General features: G+C 47.4%; 1 protein-coding gene across 1 annotated transcript in view; it reads left to right on the top strand.

Annotated features, from left to right (window-relative positions):
- The window catches only part of LOC138361057 (metabotropic glutamate receptor 2-like), a 220,701-nt gene that overhangs the window by 53,463 nt on the left and 147,015 nt on the right, over nt 1-20,223 (top strand). The window contains exon 2 of the mRNA XM_069320534.1: nt 4,169-5,159. Coding sequence (XP_069176635.1) covers nt 4,667-5,159 — 493 coding nt within the window. The 5' untranslated portion in view covers nt 4,169-4,666. The remainder of the gene's footprint in view (nt 1-4,168; nt 5,160-20,223) is intronic.

The raw sequence follows: 20,223 nt of genomic DNA, 5'->3' as shown, positions 1-20,223 counted from the left end.
CAGTTCCTCACACACTTCCTTGTCGTTTGTAGTGAATCCTTCTGCCCCTATCCTTAATTTCATAACCTGTTCCTTTACTGTTGTTTTTCTCCTGATGTGGCTATGCAGCAATTTAGGCTGAGTCTTTGCCTTGCTTGCGATGTCATTTTCGTATTGTCTTTCTGCCTCTCTTCTCATCCTGACATATTCATTCCTGGAATTCTGGTATCTTTCTCTGCTCTCCAGTGTCCTGTTATTCCTATAGTTTCTCCATGCCCTTTTACTTTGCTGCTTAGCTAGCCTACATCTCTGATTAAACCATGGGTTTCTCATCTTCATTTCACTGTTTTCCTTTTGGACTGGGACAAACTTGTTTGCTGCGTCCTTGCATTTTTGCGTGATGTAGTCCATCATATCTTGGGCCATCTTTTCCCTGAGCTCTGTTTCCCATGCTATATCTGTTAGGAATTTTCTTATCCCCTCATAGTTTCCCTTTCGGTATGCTAACCTTTTGGTTTCGGTATCCCTCCTCGAATTCAATAACCCTTCTTCAATCAGGTACTCAAACACCAATACACTGTGGTCGCTCATTCCTACTGGGGCCTCAAAACTGATTTCTCTTATGTCAGAGTCGTTCAGGGTGAAGACCAGGTCGAGTCTCGCTGGTTCGTCATTTCCTCTCATCCTTGTGGGTTCTCTGACATGCTGGGTTAAGAAGTTTCTAGTCGCCACCTCCAGTAGTTTGGCTCTCCACGTATCATCGCCTCCATGCGGTTCCTTGTTCTCCCAATCAATCCTGCCGTGATTGAAGTCCCCCATGATGAGCAGGTGGGATCTATTTCTACAGGCAGCAGAGGCTGCCCTCTCAATTATAGTGTTAACTGCCATGTTGTTGTTTTCGTACTCTTGACTGTGTCTTCTGTCATTTGGTGGAGGGTTATATATTACTGCTACTACTATCCTTGGTCCTCCCATTGTCATGGTGCCTGCTATGTAGTCTCTGAAACCCTCACAGCCCGGGATAGCCATCTCCTTAAAATTCCATTCGTTTCTCATGAGGAGGGCCACTCCGCCTCCTCCCCTACCTTCCCTCTCTTTCCTTAATACTGTGTACTCCTGGGGAAACACGACACTCGTTATGATTCCAGAGAGTTTTGTTTCAGTGAGTCCAATTACATCTGGGTTCACTTCTTGTGCTCTTTCCCTTAGTTCACTTGCCTTGCTTGTGATCCCATCTATGTTCGAGTACATTGCCCTGAAACTGACTCTCTTCTGCTTCTCCTCTGGAGGGACCTGTGGGGTCTGGGGTGAGCGAGAGCTGGGAGGATCTGGTACGGGGAGACTGGTGGAGGAGGAAGGGATTGGGAGGGTAGGGGGGGAGGGGGAGGGTAGGGGGGAGGGGGGAGGGTAGGGGGGAGGGGGAGGGTAGGGGGAGTGGGTGAGGGGGGGGGGAGGGGGAGGGTAGGGGGAGTGGGTGAGGGGGGAGGGTTGGGGGGTGGGTGAGAGGGGGAGGGTTGGGGGGTGGGTGAGAGGGGGAGGGTTTGGGGGGATGGGGGAGAAAGGGGGGTTTGGGGGGGCAATGAAGTGGGGAGGGCTTGGGGGGCGTGGGGGTAAAGGGAAGGCTGAGGTGGTTGAGGAAGAGGGGAGGGTTTTGGGGAGTGGTGGAGAGGGGAAGGCTTAGGAGGGTGGGGGAGAATGGAGGGCTTGTGGGTGGGAGAGATGGGAGGGCATGTGGGAGAAGGGAGGGCTTGGGGGATGGGGGAGAAGGGAGGTCCTGGGGGGAGGGGGAATGGGAGGAGGGGGGTGAGTGGGAGGAGAGCGGTGGGTGGGGGGAGGGTGCCTTAGGTGGGTACTTAGTGGGGGGCTGACAGGGGATGGGGCAGGTAGGGTGTCTGTTGGGTAGAATGTGGGGGTGGTGCCGCACTCCCTCTGGCTAATGCACTGTTTGAGGAGGGTTCCCCATTCCCCTCTGGGATTGTAAGGATCGGGGGTGTGGTTCCCTGGTTCCTTTCTCTCTCCCTGCACTCCTTCCTCGCGTCTGCTGCCTGCATTCTCTCTTCCCTTGTCATGTCCCTCTGCAGGAATACTCTTTTGAACCTCTTTACATTTGTCAGACAGCACTTCCTGTGTGTGTGTGTGTGTGTGTGTGTGTGTGTGTGTGTGTGTGTGTGTGTGTGTGTGTGTGTGTGTGTGTGTGTGTGTGTGTGTGTGTGTGTGTGTGTGTGTGTGTTTATGAGTGTGTGTGTGTGAGTGTGTGTGTGTGTGTGTGTGTGTGTGTGTGTGTGTGTGTGTGTGTGTGTGTGTGTGTGTGTGTGTGTGTGTGTGTGTGTGTGTGAACCATTTTCAAAACTTTTCTCTGCTTCTCTTCTCACCCTGACGTATTCATTCCTGGTTCTCTGGTATCTCTCTCTGCTTTCTGGTGTTCTGTTGTTCCGGAAGTTCCTCGACGCCCTTTTGTTCAGTTTCTTCGCTTCCATACATACCCTATTATACCATGGATTCTTCTGTTGCTTCTCGGATTTTTTCCTTTGGGCCGGGATGAACCTGTTTACTGCCTCCTGACACTTTTGGGTAACATAGTCCATCATACCCTGTACAGACGTATCTCTGAGGTCTGTGTCCCAAGGTTCTCTGAGGTCTGTGTCCCTTAGAAAACTTCTCATCTGTTCATAATTCCCCTTTCGGTATGCCAGCCTTTTGATTCCTAGTTCTTTTTTGGGGGGAGATAATTCCTAGCTCTATCAGGTACTCAAAGTTCAATACACTGTGATCACTCATTCCCAAGGGCGCTTCCATCTTAACTTTTCTTATATCCCACTCATTTAGGGTAAATATCAAATCAAGCATTGCTGGTTCATCTTCTCTCATTCTTGTTGGTTCTTTGATGTGCTGGCTTAGAAAGTTTCTTGTTGCCACGTCCAGCAGATTAGCTCTCCATGTTTCTGGTCCTCCATGCGGGTCTCTGTTCTCCTAATCTATCTTCCCATGGTTGAAGTCTCCCATAATTAGTAGTCCAGATCCATTCCTGCTAGCAACAGAAGCTGCTCTTTCTATTATGTTAATGGTGGCCATGTTGTTTCTATCATATTCCTGTCTGGGTCTTGTCATTTGGTGGTGGATTATATATGACTACGACTATACTTTTTTTCCCTCCATTTGTTACAGTACCTGCTATGTAGTCACTGAAACCTTCACAGCCCTGAATAACCATCTTCTCAAAATCCCAGCCTTATCTTACCAGCAGAGCTACACCACCCCCACCTCTTCCTTCCCTCTCTTTCCTCATAACATAATAGTCCTGTGGGAAGACTGCATTTGTTACCGTTTTCGTTAGCTTTGTTTCTGTGAGGGTTATTATGTCTGGGTTTTCCTCTAGTACCCGTTCTCCAAGCTCATTTGCTTTATTTGTAATTCCATCTATGTTAGTGTACATTGCTTTGAGGCTCACTTTCTTCTGTCCCTTCTCAATTCGCCTCCTTGGTGAGTGTTCTGCTGGTGGGGAAGGCTGTTCCATGGGTGTGAGGACCTATGAGGTGGATAACAGGGTCTCAGAGGATACTGGGATGAGGGGCGGGGGATCCAGTGAAGGGGGCGGGACAGGGAGGGTATGGGGTGAAAGGGGAGGGAGGACAGGAAGGAAAGGGGGGGAGGGAGGACTCGGCGGGAGGAGGGAGGTGTAGAAGGGTGGGGATTGAGTGTGGGGGAAGGGAGATTTGGCTGAACATTTGAGTGGGGGCAGGGAGTGTGTGTGTGTGTGTGTGTGTGTGTGTGTGTGTGTGTGTGTGTGTGTGTGTGTGTGTGTGTGTGTGTGTGTGTGTGTGTGTGTGTGTGTGTGTGTGTGTGTGTGTGTGTGTGTGTGTGTGTGTGTGTGTGTGTGTGTGTGTGTGTGTGTGTGTGTGCGCGTGCGTGTGCTCAGGTGCTGACCGATGAGTAAAACAGTGTACATAAGTATCTGTGTTGTTGCTAACGAATATCCGAGCAACCGTTGAATATATTTTAAATTTATTTGATATAACACATATTACCCGTGTTGGTCAAGAGTTTGAACTGTTCATATTAAATATTTATGCCTTTCGTTACCTATGTCTTCCTTTGTCTGTCTGCCCATGTCTTTTTTTCAGTCTCTCTCAAAATAAAAAAAAAAAAGCTGTTTACATGTCCGTTCTAAATATGAAATTTTCTGTTTCAGGGCGTGTGGAGAGCGTCGCGCACGACCAGGAATATATATTTTCGTGAGGGCTAAGCGCAGGCTGGGACAGTCTTTGTTAAATGTCGCTTTAGGTAGCGAAAAACCAGCAAGAATCTTAACCCAAATAATCTTTTTTGGCGTGAGAGTTTAGCCCCAAGATGGCGTGAGAGTCCAGATGTGTGGGAACAGATAAACTAGCGATGGAACTCTTAGTGAAAGATATTTAACTAGCGTGGCACGCCTCCGGGGTGTCAGGAAAAGGACAAAAAGGCGGCCGCCAGGACAAACACACACATGCTCAAGTAACGACTAATTAAACAAAAATTACCCTTATCGACTTTGATTCACTATTATATCAACGTCATTTGTGTGAAGGCCGACGTTGGCTGCAGTGATTCAACGTTTATTTTACGTTGAGAGCGAACGAGATGTGTTTAACATAGTAGTGTAGAGGCTGGGGCGCGGTGGACCTCACCATCCCAGCGATCACCCTTGACAATGAAACGTGTCTGGCCTCCAAAGTCAACTCTCCCTCAGTGTCTTCTTTTAGTTTTACTCCTCATAGATCTTGCCACTCCCTCTAATCCACTCCACACCCTCGAGTACGACCTCAGAATGCTTTTGTACGAAGGCCTCTACGTACCAAGCGGCGGCTGGGGGTCCAGGAACGTAGCCCGGACTAAACGTCTCTCTCAGAAACACACTCAGGGGTCTGGACTGAACATCACCTGGCCAGCCAGGAAAGTGGTGGCCATAGAGGGCCACATAATGTTGGGTGGTCTTATGATGGTCCACGAGCGCCACCATGATATGGTGTGTGGTCCTATCATGCCCCAGGGCGGGGTGCAGGCTCTGGAGGCCATGTTGTACACTCTTGACTTCATCAATGATCAGGAGGACTTCATCCCAGGCGTGAGGATCGGAACTCATATCCTTGACGACTGTGACAAGGACACCTACGGGCTGGAGCAGGCCGTCGACTTCATCAAAGGTCAGCTATTTCAACCTCTATTTGTCTCTGTCTGTCTGTGTCACCCTCCCTCCCTTCTTCCACTCTCTGTCTGTCTCTTTCGCGCCTCTCTCCTCCTCTCGTCTCTCTTGCTTTCTTCGGTGTTCTTTCCTCTAACATTTTCCTGCTTCTCTAGTCTCCCTCTTCCTTGTCTTGTTCTCGACTTCGTGTTGGTATTCTCATGTGTTGCTGGAGCCTTATTTGCTGGTCCACTTGTTGACACAGTCTCATCCCCACTCACTCTACCCTCAAGCCTTCCCTTCCACCGTGTCCTACTCTACCTAACCTTCCCTCCCCTCCCTAAGCTTCCCCTCCCCTCCCTAAGCTCCCCCTCACCTTCCCTCCCCTCCCCTAAGCTTCCCCTCACCACCCCTCCCCTCCCTAAGCTCCCCCTCACCTTCCCTCCCCTCCCTAAGCTTCCCCTCACCTCCCTAAGCTTCCCCTCACCACCCCTCCCCTCCCTAAGCTTCCCCTCACCTCCCCTCAGTTCTCCACAATCCGCTTATCTTCAATCTGCCACATTCTTTCCTTTCTCAATTTCTTTCTCGTCGTTGCAATAATGGTTTCTCCCCAGATGTTGTTCTTCTTCCTCTTGTTTACCAATATAAACACCTGCATGTTTATGTTTATATCTCCCCCTATTTGCTCTTTGCTGGGTTGAACTTCAACTATTGGGCTCCGGTTGACTGGCGTGTTTGTCATCAACAAACTTTTTGTTGAATAGTATATAAAATTCTTTGATTTTGTATAATTTTATGCATTGTTCACCCTCGAAGATTTGTCACGTCGTGATCATCTCTCCTGCTTCTTGTTCCTCTTGTTCGTTCTTGTAACTCAAGATTTTCGCTAATAAAATATGTCATTAAGTAGACAGCCCTTCAAAAATTCTTTACATAACAGTATTAATATTAATCTAAATATTATAATATATATATATATGTTATATACTAACATATTTTTTTTTTTTTTTTTTTAAAGTTTGTGAGGGTACCACCTCTGGTGCCAATGTGGGGACCCATAGCCTCGGAGAAGAAAATAAAAAGTATTGAGACCTTGTGGTTTCTCACTGAACACTAATATGTTTCTTCTCCTACCACCCCCATTCTTTTGTATGTACACATATATATTTACTTTATTTGAACTTTGTTACAAAAAAGGAGTTACATAAGGGTTACAAAGATGGTTATCATAGGTTGTCGAGTTCCTCCAGCTCCTCAGATGGCGGGCAGGAACCCTGGATGCAGTGAGCATTACCCCTCTGTATCGCCACACTGAGGCGCTGGAAAAGAAAGCTTCCAGCTCTTGGGTCATATATATATATATATATATATATATATATATATATATATATATATATATATATTATTAAATATGACCGAAAAAGTAAGATTAATAATTCTAACACGAATTTTCTCGATCTTTCTTACGTTTCTTTTCACTGTTGATGGTAATTCAAAGATCAATTCTCCAAAATTCATTTTTATTTCTAGTCTGACGCGACACTTGAGCGCGTTTCGTAAAACTTATTACATTTTCAAAGACTTTAGTTTACAAACACACAACTGAAACTGAATAGAGCTTACACATCTTCGATTTTATATCTACATTTGGGTGAGGTGGATGAGGTGAAAACAAACTTTCAACAGTGGGTATTCAATGGGTATTAAATTCAAACACAAGACAGAACACGAAACAATGGGTATTGAATGGAAGTAATTGTAGAAAGCCTATTGGTCCATATTTCTTGATGTTTCTATGTTGGAGCGGAGTCGAGTGGGTAGAATATGGAGTGGAGTGGGTAGAATATAGTTGTGCATTAATTGGCTGTTGATTGCTGGTGTTGACTTCTTGATGTGTAGTGCCTCGCAGACGTCGAGCCGCCTGCTATCGCTGTATCTATCGATGATTTCTGTGTTGTTTGCTAAGATTTCTCTGGTGATGGTTTGGTTATTGGAAGAGGCTATATGTTCCTTAATGGAGCCCTGTTGCTTATGCATCGTTAAACGCCTGGAAAGAGATGTTGTTGTCTTGCCTATACACTGAGTTTTTTGAGGCTTACAATCCCCAAGAGGGCATTTGAAGGCATAGACGACGTTGGTCTCTTTTAAAACGTTCTGCTTTGTTTCTGGAGAGTTTCTCATGAGTGGGCTGGCCGTTTTTTTGGTTTTATAGTAAATTGTCAGTTGTATCTTCTGATTTTTGTCTGTACGGATAACGTTTCTATTAACAATATCTTTCAGGACCCTTTCCTCCGTTTTATGAGCTGTGGAAAAGAAGTTCCTGTAAAATAGTCTAATAGGGGATATAGGTGTTGTGTTAGTTGTCTCTTCAGAGGTTGCATGGCGTTTCACTTTCCTTCTTATGATGTCTTCCACGAAACCATTGGAGAAGCCGTTGTTGACTAGGATCTGCCTTACCCTACAGAGTTCTTCGTCGACTTGCTTCCATTCTGAGCTGTGGCTGAGGGCACGGTCGACATATGCGTTAACAACACTCCTCTTGTACCTGTCAGGGCAGTCGCTGTTGGCATTTAGGCACATTCCTATGTTTGTTTCCTTAGTGTAGACTGCAGTGTGGAAAACTCCGCTCCTTTCCATGACTGTTACATCTAGAAAGGGAAGCTTCCCATCCTTTTCCATCTCGTAAGTGAAACGCAACACAGAATTCTGCTCAAATGCCTCCTTCAGCTCCTGCAGATGTCTGACATCAGGTACCTGTGTAAAAATGTCGTCAACATACCTGCAGTATATGGCCGGTTTCAATTTCATGCCGACATGAATCGAAAAAGTAAGATTAATAATTCTAACACGAATTTTCTCAATGTTTCTTGCATTTTTCTTCACTGTTGATGGTAACTGAAAAATCAATTCTCCAAAATTCATTTTTATTTCTAGTCTGACGCGACACTTGAGCGCGTTTCTTAAAACTTAGTTTCCTGGCAGTATGGGATCGTAAGGTCTCACCTCACATTCTCAAAGACAAAGTCTACTGTGCTTAGAACCTGGTTATATCCTCTTATGGTGAGGTGGTCAGGTGACATGGATGAATGACATTACATAGGGGGGATATTAATAAGGAATTAAATGTATCAACATAGAGTGTGACATTCAGCAGCTTATGTTCCTGTTGCAGGGTCATTTGGTCCAGTTTCTGCGTTGGACCGGGGTCTTGACGTGGGTAGAGTGTAACATTGTACAGTATTAACTGGTTATTGATTTCTTGATATGCAGCGCTTCTCTGGTGTCTAATCTTCTATTGTCATTGTATCTATTATTTCGGTGTTGCTCGAAATAGACCGAATACACCTGGACCGCCACGGGAGCCACTTGGTGGGCCACCTGGACTACCACGGGGACCACTGGGTGGGCCACCTGGACTACCACGGGGACCACTGGGTGGGCCACCTGGACCACCACGAGGGCCAGTCAGTGGGCCAACTAGACCACCACGGGTGACAGTCAGTGGGCCAACTGGACCACCACGGGGCCATTTGGTGGGCCACCTGAACCCCCACGGGGGCCACTGGGTGGGCCACCTGGACCACCACGGGGGCCACTGGGGGGGGGCCACGAGGACCGCCACAGGGGCTACTTGGTGGGCCACCTGAACCCCCACGGGGGCCACCTGGACCACTGGTTGGGCCACCTGGACCACCACGAGGGCCACCTGGACCACTGGGTGGGCCACCTGGACCACCACGGGGACCACTGGGTGGGCCACCTGGACCACCACGGGGACCACTGGGTGGGGGCCACCTGGACCACCACGCGGGCCACAGGGTGGGCCACCTGGACCACCACGGGGACCACTGGGTGGGCCACCTGGACCACCACGGGGGCCACTGGTTGGGCCACCTGGACCACCACGGGGGCCACCTGGACCACTGGGTGGGCCACCTAGACCACCACGGTGGCCACTGGTTGGGCCACCTGGACCACCACGGGGGCCACAGGGTGGGCCACCTGGACCACCACGGGGACCACTGGGGGGGCCACGAGGACCGCCACAGGGGCCACCGGGTGGGCCACCTGGACCACCACGGGGCCACTAGGGGGGCCACGAGGACCGCCACAGGGGCCACCGGGTGGGCCACCTGGACCACCACGGGGCCACTAGGGGGGCCACGAGGACCGCCACAGGGGCCACCGGGTGGGCCACAGGACGAAGATGATAAAGGAACGTAGTTGGTCTGTATCCTCCATTCTTCATAGTTCAGCTCATAGACGCCTTCAGTGGTTAAAAACTCACACACCTAACACTCCATCTATATAAACAGGTTTCTTTAACTTCCGGAACAAGGCAAGGATTCATAAAGCCTTTACATGTCCATTTACGAAGCCTGTATATCTCTCGTTAGTCATGGAGGCTGTGCCTACAGTTATCCCCTGTTTATGAGCTCTGAAGCACTGCCACGTTCTTGATAACAATAATAACCTTGCATTGTGAACTTTAGAACCTGGTAAACTGTTTATAAATACAAACTAAGCCGCCATGATTGACGAGAGATGTACAGGTTTCGTAAATGGAGACATAGATGTTTGTTGAATATTGACCCAGGTCAGAACCCGCAACAATAGGTAATAACTGGAGAACTTTCGGTTTAGAAGAGACACAAAGAAGAACAAAATTGAAAACAAGATATGAAATGAGAGGAACGGGTTGCCAGCATTCATGAACCCAACAATTTAGCAGGCTTCAAAAAATATATTGGACATGTGTATGGGTGAAATAGTGTGTATATAAAGGAAAACCATTTATATCCAGTAGAGAGCAAACAGGTACAATCAGAGTAGATTGTAGGACCATAAAAGCCCCAGCACGACCAACAGAGCCCCAGCACGACCATGAGAGCCCCAGCATGACCATCAGAGCCCCAACAACGACCATCAGAGCCCCAGCACGACCATCAGAGCCCCAGCACGACCATCAGAGCCCCAACAACGACCATCAGAGCCCCAGCACGACCATCAGAGCCCCAGCACGACCATCAGAGCACCAGCACGCCCAAGGTACTCTCAAGGTACAGTCCTTGCACCGCAACTGTTCCTTATTCTCATATCTGATATAGACAAAAATACAAGTCACAGCTTCGTGTCGTCCTTTGCAGATGACACAAAAATCAGAATGAAAATTACCTCTGCTGAAGACATTGAAAAACTACAAGCAGATGTCAACAAAGTTTTCGATTGGGCAGCAGAAAATAACATGATGTTTAACAGTGATAAATTTCAGGTACTCAGGTACGGCAAAAATGATGATCTGAAACATAATACAGGGTACAAAACACAATCGAATCTGCCCATGGTAGAAAAACAGCATGTCAAGGATTTGGGAATAATGATGTCCGACGACTTAACGTTTAGGGAGCATAACCAAGCAAGTATTGCGTCAGCCAGAAAAATGATAGGATGGATTATGAGAACTTTCAAATCCAGGGATCCCATTACAATGGTTGTACTCTTCAAGTCACTTGTGTTGTCTCGTCTCGAGTACTGCTCAGTACTCACTTCCCCCTTCAGAGCAGGAGAGATTGCTGAAATAGAGGGAATACAGAGAACATATACGGCACGCATAGACGAGATAAAACACCTAAATTATTGGGATCGTCTCAAAGCCCTCCAAATGTACTCTCTAGAAAGGAGGCGAGAGAGATACCAAATAATATACACATGGAAAATACTGGAGGGTCAGGTCCCAAATCTGTACAGTAAAATAACAACGTACTGGAGTGAACGACATGGAAGAAAATGCAAGATTGAACCAGTGAAGAGCAGAGGTGCCATAAGCACAATCAGAGAGCACTGTATAAACATCAGAGGTCCGCGGCTGTTCAACGTCCTCCAAGCGACTATAAGAAATATTGCCGGAACAACCGTGGACATCTTCAAGAGGAAACTGGACGGTTTTCTAAGAGAAGTTCCGGATCAGCCGGGCTGTGGTGGGTATGTGGGCCTGCGGGCCGCTCCAAGCAACAGCCTGGTGGACCAAACTCTCACAAGTCAAGCCTGGCCTCGGGCCGGGCTTGAGGAGTTGAAGAACTCCCAGAACCCCATCAACCAGGATCCCCATCAACCAGGTATCAGCTAGAGCCCCAGCACGACCATCAGAGCCCAGGTACGACCATCAGAGCCCAGGCACGACCATCAGAGCCCAGGCACGACCATCAGAGCCACAGCACGACCATCAGAGCCCAGGTACGACCATCAGAGCCCAGGCACGACCATCAGAGCCCCAGCACGACCATCAGAGCCCAGGCACGACCATCAGAGCCCCAGCACGACCATCAGAGCCCAGGCACGACCATCAGAGCCACAGCACGACCATCAAAGCCCTAGCACGACCATCAGAGCACCAGCACAACCATCAGAAGCAACAGCACGACCATCAGAGCCCTAGCACGACCATCAGAGCCCCAGCACGACCATCAGAGCCCCAGCACGACCATCAGAGCACCAGCACGACCATCAGAGCCCCAGCACGACCATCAGAGCACCAGCACAACCATCAGAGCACCAGCACGACCATCAGAGCCCCAGCACGACCATCAGAGCCCCAGCACGACCATCAGAAGCCCTAGCACGACCATCAGAGCACCAGCACGACCATCAGAGCACCAGCACAACCATCAGAGCACCAGCACGACCATCAGAGCCCCAGCACGACCATCAGAGCACCAGCACGACCATCAGAGCCCCAGCACGACCATCAGAGTACCAGCACAACCATCAGAGCACCAGCACGACCATCAGAAGCAATAGCACGACCATCAGAGCACCAGCACGACCATCAGAGCCCAAGCACGACCATCAGAGCCCCAGCACGACCATCAGAGCCCCAGCACGACCATCAGAGCACCAGCACGACCATCAGAGCCCCAGCACGACCATCAGAGCACCAGCACGACCATCAGAGCCCCAGCACGACCATCAGAGTACCAGCACAACCATCAGAGCACCAGCACAACCATCAGAGCACCAGCACGACCATCAGAGCACCAGCACGACCATCAGAGCCCCAGCACGACCATCAGAGCCCCAGCACGACCATCAGAGCCCCAGCACGACCATCAGAGCACCAGCACAACCATCAGAGCACCAGCACGACCATCAGAGCCCCAGCACGACCATCAGAAGCCCTAGCACGACCATCAGAGCACCAGCACGACCATCAGAGCACCAACACGCCCATCAGAGCCCCAGCACGACTATCAGAGCCCCAGCACGACCATCAGAGCACCAGCACGACCATCAGAGCCCCAGCACGACCATCAGAAGCCCTAGCACAACCATCAGATCCCTAGTACGACCATCAGAGCCCCAGCACGACCATCAGAGCCCCAGAGCGCCTCCTCTACCTCCATCTCTCTCTTTATAACACAAATATTGCCGGAATAAAAGTGTAGGTTTTTCAAGAGGCTTTTTGAACAATTTCCTCTGGGAAGTGCTGGGTCAACTGGGTGTTAATAGCTATGTGGGGCGCTAGCCGTTGTCAGTAACAACCTGACCGATCACGTTATCACCAGACAAGCGTCGTCCCAAGCCCCCGTTTTGAGGAGTAGATGAACTGTCAAAATCACTTACATATAAACAATCCTCAAACACTTAGCCAGGTAAAAACACCCACTCACCGATGTACGCACTCATAGACCCTCACATTCTCATCAGAGAAAGGACACACTCACTCTCCCTCTCTTGCACTCAGCAAAGAAAGGATACACTCTCACCAGCCCTCTCACAGTCATCAAAGAAAGGGTACAATCGCACACTAACTCGTTCACACTCAAGAAACACAGCACACACACACACACACACACACACACACACACACACACACACACACACACACACACACACACACACACACACACACACACACACACACACACACACACACACACACACACACACACACACGGGATCATGTCCCCCTCTAACACAGAGGAGTTAGGGGGGGACATGATCACCACATTTAAGATTCTCAAGGGAATCGACAGGGTTGATAAAGACAGGCTATTTAACACAAGGGGCACACGCACTAGGGGACCTAGGTGGAAATTGAGTGCCCAAATGAGCCACAGAGATATTAGAAAGAACTTTTTTAGTGTTAGAGTAGTTGACAAATGGAATGCATTAGGAAGTGATGTGGTGGAGGCTGACTCCATACACAGTTTCAAGTGTAGATATGATAGAGCCCAATAGGCTCAGGAACCTGTACACCTGTTGATTGACGGTTGAGAGGCGGGACCAAAGAGCCAGAGCTCAACCCCCACAAGCACAACTAGGTGAGTACAGGAGCGAGAAGTCGGACTGGCGAACAGTAACGAGTGGAGTACCTCAAGGACTGGTACTAGACCAATTCTATTTCTAATATATGTTAACGACATGTTTACAGGAGTAGAGTCCTACATGTCGATGTTCGCGGAAGACGCAAAGTTGATGAGAAGAGTTGTGACAGATGAGGATTGTAGGATCCTCCAAGAGGACCTAAACAGGTTGCAGAGATGGTCAGAGAAATGGCAATTGGAATTCAACACGAGCAAATGTAAAGTTATGGAAATGGAACTAGGAGATAGGAAACCAAAGGGACAGTACACAATGAAGGTGAACTGCCTACCTGTGACGACGCGAGAAAGAGACCTGGGGGTGGACGTAACACCTAATCTATCTTCTGAAGCACATATAAATAGGATAACGACAGCAGCGTACTCTACACTGGCAAAAGTTAGAACATCATTCAGAAACCTAAGTAAGGAGGCATTTAGGGCGCTTTACACTGCCTACGTGAGGTCAGTCTTAGAGTATGCCGCCTCGTCATGGAGTCCCCATCTGAAGAAGCATATAAGGAAACTGAAAAAGGTTCAGAGGTGTGCAACGAGACTCGTCCCAGAGTTACGAGGGATGGGGTATGAGGAGTGCCTGAAGGAATTGAGCCTTACGACACTAGAAACAAGGGAGAGTGGGGACATGACAGGAGCATATAAAATACTCAGGTGAATTGACAGAGTTGACAGACACTATTCCGTGAGAACAATTCGCAACAGAACGAGGGGACATGGGTGGAAGCTGGAAACTCAGATGAGTCACAGAGATGCTAGGAAGTTTTCTTTCAGCCTGAGAGTAGTGGGAAAATGGAATGCACTTAATGAACAGGTTGTGGAAGCAAATTCTATTCATAATTTTAAAACTAGGTATGATAGGGAAATGGAACAGGAGTCATTGCTGTAAACAACCGATGCTCGTAAAGCGGGATCCAAGAGTCAATGCTCGATCCTGCAGACACAAATAGGTGGGTACAAATAGGTGAGTATACACACACACACACACACACACACACACACACACACACACACACACACACACACACACACACACACACACACACACACACACACACACACACACACACAAATTACAAATAATACAATTACAAACCCTTTACAATTACTAGTGAGATTACAAATAAAACAAGTGAACTCGGAGAATGGGCACTAGAAGAAAACCCAGACATAATAGCACTCAGAGAAACAAAGCTAACGAAAACCGTAACAAATGCAGTGTTTCCACAGGACTACTATGTAGTGAGGAAAGAGAGAGAAGGGAGAGGAGGAGGTGGTGTAGCTTTGCTGATAAGAAAAGGTTGGAGTTATTAAGAGATGGTTTATCAGAACTGTGAAGGTTTCAGTGACTACATATCAGGCACCATAGCAACTGGAGGACAGAAAATTATAGTAGAAGTCATTTATAACCCCCCACCAAACGACAGAAGACCCAGACAGGAATATGATAGAAACAACATGGCCACCATCAACATAATAGAGAGAGCAGCTTCTGTAGCTAGCAGGAACGGAGCCAGACTACTAATCATGGGATACTTCAACCACGGGAAGATAGAACGGGAGAACAGAGACCCATATGGAGGCCCAGACACATGGAGAGCTCAGCTGCTGGACGTGGCAACAAGAAACTTTCTAAGTCAACACGTCAAGAGACCGACAAGAATGAGAGGAGGGGATGAACCAGCCTTGCCTGATCTGATATTTACCCTAAATGAGTCGGATATAAGGGAAGTTAAATTGGAAGCCCCCTTGGGAATGAGTGATCATAGTGTATTGAGCTTTGAGTACCTGGTTGAGCTAGGAATTATCACCCCCAAAAAAGAACTGGGAAACAAAGGGCTGGCGTACCGAAAGGGAAACTATGAGGAGATCAATAAATTCCTAGAGGATATACAATGGAACACAGAACTCGGAACTAAGTCCGTACAAGACATTATGGACTATGTCACCCAAAAGTATCAGGAGGCGGTAAACAGTATTTATCCCCGCCCGACAGGAAAATACAAAAGAAAAAGAAGCAAAAGAAGAATTCGTGGTTTAATAGGGAATGTATGAAAGCAAAGGAGCTGAACAAAAGGGCATGGAGGAACTTCCGTAATAACAGAACACCAGAAAGTAGAGAGAGATACCAGAGAACCAGGAACGAGTATGTTAGTGTGAGAAGAGCAGCTGAGAAAAGGTATGAAAATGATATAGCTAATAAAGCCAAGACTGAACCAAAACCAAGAAACAACAGTGAAGGAACAAGTGATTAAACTTAGAACAGGTGAGGACAGGTACACAGAGAATGACAAAGAGGTGTGTGAAGAACTCAACAAGAGGTTCCAGGAGGTCTTTACAATAGAACAAGGAGACGTCACGGCGCTGGCAGAGGAGACTGCAAACTAGGCAACCTTGGAAGGGTTTGAAATTACAAGAGATGAGGTCATGAGGCACCTATTGGAGCTGGACGTGAGAAAGGCTGTTGGCTCAGACGGAATCTCACCACGGGTATTGGAAGAGTGTACAGGATCACTTTGTTTGCCACTCTCCATAGTGTATAGTAGGTCACTGGAGACGGGATACGAGAAATATGGAAGACGGCTAATGTAGTCCCAATATACAAAAAGGGTGACAGACAAGAGGCACTGAACTACAGGCCAGTGTCCTTAACTTGTATACCATGCAAGGTGATGGAGATGATCGTGAGAAAAAAACTGTTAACACATCTGGAGAGAAGGGACTTCCGGAGAACCTCATCAACATGGGTTCAGGGAGGGTAAGTCTTGCCTTACAGACCTAATAGAATTCTACAATCAGGTGACAAAGATTAAGCATGAAAGAGAAGGATGGGCGGACTGCATTTTTTGGACTATCGTTAAGCGGAGGAGGAAGTGTGGAGGAAGAGCTTGGACACGGGGGAGATACCAGATGCACTTAAAGTAGCAGACATAGCCCCTCTACACAAGGGAGGGAGCAAAGCGTTGGCAAAGAATTATAGACCAGTTGCACTAACATCGCACAACATAATAGTATTTGAGAGAGTGATTAGGAATCAGGTCACCAATTTCATGGAGACCAATGACCTTCACAACCCAGGGCAACATGGATTTCGAGCGGAAAGATCATGCCTCTCACAGCTACTTGACCACTACGACAAAGTCACTGAGGCATTAGAAGAAAAACAGAATGCTGATGTGATATACACGGACTTCGCAAAGGCTTTCGATAAATGTGACCATGGCGTGATAGCACACAAAATGAAGTCAATGGAATAACCGGTAAAGTAGGATGCTGGATACTCAGTTTTCTGTCAAACAGGACTCAGCGAGTAACGGTCAACCATATAAAATCTAGTCCAAGTGCAGTTAAAAGCTCTGTACCTCAGGGTACAGTCCTTGCACCGCTGCTTTTCCTTATTCCCATATCAGATATAGACAAAAATACAAGTCACAGCTTCGTATCATCCTTTGCAGATGACACAAAAAACAGTATGAAAATTATCTCGGCTGAAGACATTGAAAAACTTCAAGCTGATATTAATAAAGTTTTCGACTGGGCATCAGAAAATAACATGATGTTTAACAGTGATAAATTCCAGGTACTCAGGTACGGTAAAAATGAGGACCTTAAACATAATACAGAGTACAAAACACAATCAAATGTACCCATAGTAGGAAAACAGCATGTAAAGGATTTGGGAATAATAATGTCTGACGACCTAACGTTTAGGGAGCATAACCAAACAAATATTGCGACAGCCAGAAAAATGATAGGATGGATTACGAGAACTTTCAAATCCAGGGATCCCATCACAATGGTTGTACTCTTCAAGTCACTTGTGTTGTCCCGTCTCGAGTACTGCTCAGTACTCACTTCCCCCTTCAGAGCAGGAGAGATTGCTGAAATAGAGGGAATACAGAGAACATATACAGCACGCATAGACGCGATAAAGCACCTAAATTATTGGGATCGTCTCAAAGCCCTCCAAATGTACTCACTAGAAAGAAGACGAGAGAGATATCAAATAATATACACCTGGAAGATACTGGAGGGCCAAGTACCAAATCTACACAGTAAAATAACAACGTACTGGAGTGAACGATATGGAAGAAAATGCAGAATAGAACCAGTGAAGAGCAGAGGTGCCATAGGCACAATCAGAGAACACTGTATAAACATCAGAGGTCCCCGGTTGTTCAAGGTCCTTCCAGCGAGCATCTGAAATATTGCCGGAACAACAGTGGACATTTTCAAGAGGAAACTAGATTTATTCCTCCAAGGAGTGCCGGACCAACCGGGCTGTGGTGGGTATGTGGCCCTTAGGGCCGCTCCAAGCAACAGCCTGGTGGACCAAACTCTCACAAGTCAAGCCTGGCCTCGGGCCGGGCTTGGGGAGTAGAACTCCCAGAACCCCATCAACCAGGTATCAACCAGGTAAAGCCTTTGACACAGTACCCCATAAAAGGCTGATGCATAAGCTAGAGAAACAGGCAGGAGTAACTGGTAGGGCGCTCCAGTGGATAAGGGAGTACCTAAGCAATAAGAAGCAGAGAGTTACAGTGAGGGGTGAGACCTCAGATTGGCGTGAAGTCACCAGTGGAGTCCCACAGGGCTCTGTACTCGGTCCTATCTTGTTTCTGATATATGTAAATGATCTCCCAGAGGGTATAGACTCATTCCTCTCAATGTTTTCTGACGACGCCAAAATTATGAGAAGGATTAAGACAGAGGGGGACAGCTTGAGGCTTCAAGAAGACCTGGACAAGCTGCAGGAATGGTCGAACAAATGGTTGTTAGAGTTTAATCCAAGCAAATCTAATGTAATGGAGATAGGTGTAGGGAGCAGAAGACCAGATACAAAGTATCATTTGGGAGATGAAATACTTCAAGAGTCAGAGAGAGAGAGAAAGACCTGGGGGTTGATATCACGCCAGACATATCCCCTGAAGCTCATATCAAGAGGATAACATCAGCTGCATATGCCAGGTTGGCTAACATAAAAACAGCCTTGAGAAACTTGTGTAAGGAATCTTTCAGAACATTATATATCACATATGTCAGACCAATTCTGGAGTATGCGGCTCCAGCATATAGTCCATATCTAGTCAAGAATAAGACTAAACTGGAAAAGGTTCAAAGGTTTGCCACCAGAATAGTACCCGAGCTGAGACGTATGAGCTACGAGGAGAGACTACGGGAATTAAACCTCACGTCACTGGGAGTCAGAAGAGTTAGAGGGGACATGACCACCACATACAAGAATCTCAAAGGAATTTTTAGGGTAGATAAAGACAGACTTTTTAACACAAGTGGCACACGTACTAGGGGACACAGGTGGAAACTGAATGCCCCAATGAGAAAAAAAATAGAGACGATAGAATGAATTGTTTCAGTGTCATAGTAGAAGACAAAGGGAATGCATTAGGAAGTGGTGTGGTGGAGGCTGACTCCATACACAGCTTCAAGTGTAGATATGATAGAGCCCAGTAGGCTCAGGAACCTGTACACCTGTTGATTGACGGTTGAGAGGCGGGACCAAAGAGCCGAACCCAACCCCCGCAAGCACAACTAGGTGAGTACACACACACACACACACACACACACACACACACACACACACACACACACACACACACACACACACACACACACACACACACACACACACACACACACACACACACACATACACACACACACACTCAATCCACACCTGGAGTCCACACCTAGTTAAACACAAGACGAAATTAGTGAAGGTTCAGAGGTATACCACCAGACTGGTCCCGGAACTGAGAGGAATGAGTTACGAGGAAAGGCTAAGGGAGCTGAACCTCACAGCCCTGGAAAACAGAAGAGTAAGGGTAGACATGATAACCACCTACAAAATTCTCAGGGGAATTGACAGGGTGGACAAAGACAAACTCTTTAGCACGGGTGGGACACGAACAAGGGGACACAGGTGGAAACTTAGTACCCAGATGAGCCACAGAGACGTTAGAAAGATTTTTTTCAGTGTCAGAGTAGTTAACAAACGGAATGCATTAAGTAGTGTTGTGGTGGAGGCTGACTCCATACACGGTTTCAAATGTAGATATGATAGAGCCCAATAGGCACAGGAATCTGTACACCAGTTGATTGACAGTTGAGAGGCGGGACCAAAGAGCCAGAGCTCAATCCCCGCAAACACAACTAGGTAAGTACAGCTAGGTGAGTACACACATACACACACACACACACACACACACACACACACACACACACACACACACACACACACACACACACACACACACACACACACACACACACACACACACACACACACACACACACACAACAATAACAATAAGAGCAGATTAGTCAGGAATGACTGACATTAAGCTAAATTGCCGTCGCAGAAAGTCCAGAATAATTCCCAATGATCGCCCCACCTGTTGCTGGTCTGCTCGTGCACTTCTTCCTGGACCAGCACTCATAAAACATTTACGTGTCGACTAACGAAACCAGTAGATCTTTCACTCAAACTTGCCAGTTAAGCCTACGTTTATTAAAGACTTTATGAGCGCCGAAACACTACTAATAAACAGTTATGTTACGAAAGTTTCGAAAACTCATAAGCTATTTAATATATATTGAGACCAAGTCTCCATTACCGAGGAAAGATGTAGAGGTTTCGTCAATGGTTGACGAAGCGTGGCCCAGGGCCTTCGAAAGGGCTCTCCAGTACAG

Source organism: Procambarus clarkii, unplaced genomic scaffold (assembly GCF_040958095.1).
Source record: "Procambarus clarkii isolate CNS0578487 unplaced genomic scaffold, FALCON_Pclarkii_2.0 HiC_scaffold_157, whole genome shotgun sequence".
Taxonomy (NCBI): domain Eukaryota; kingdom Metazoa; phylum Arthropoda; class Malacostraca; order Decapoda; family Cambaridae; genus Procambarus; species Procambarus clarkii.
Note: the sequence above shows the minus strand (reverse complement) of the source record. Positions and strands in the feature narration are given on the sequence as shown.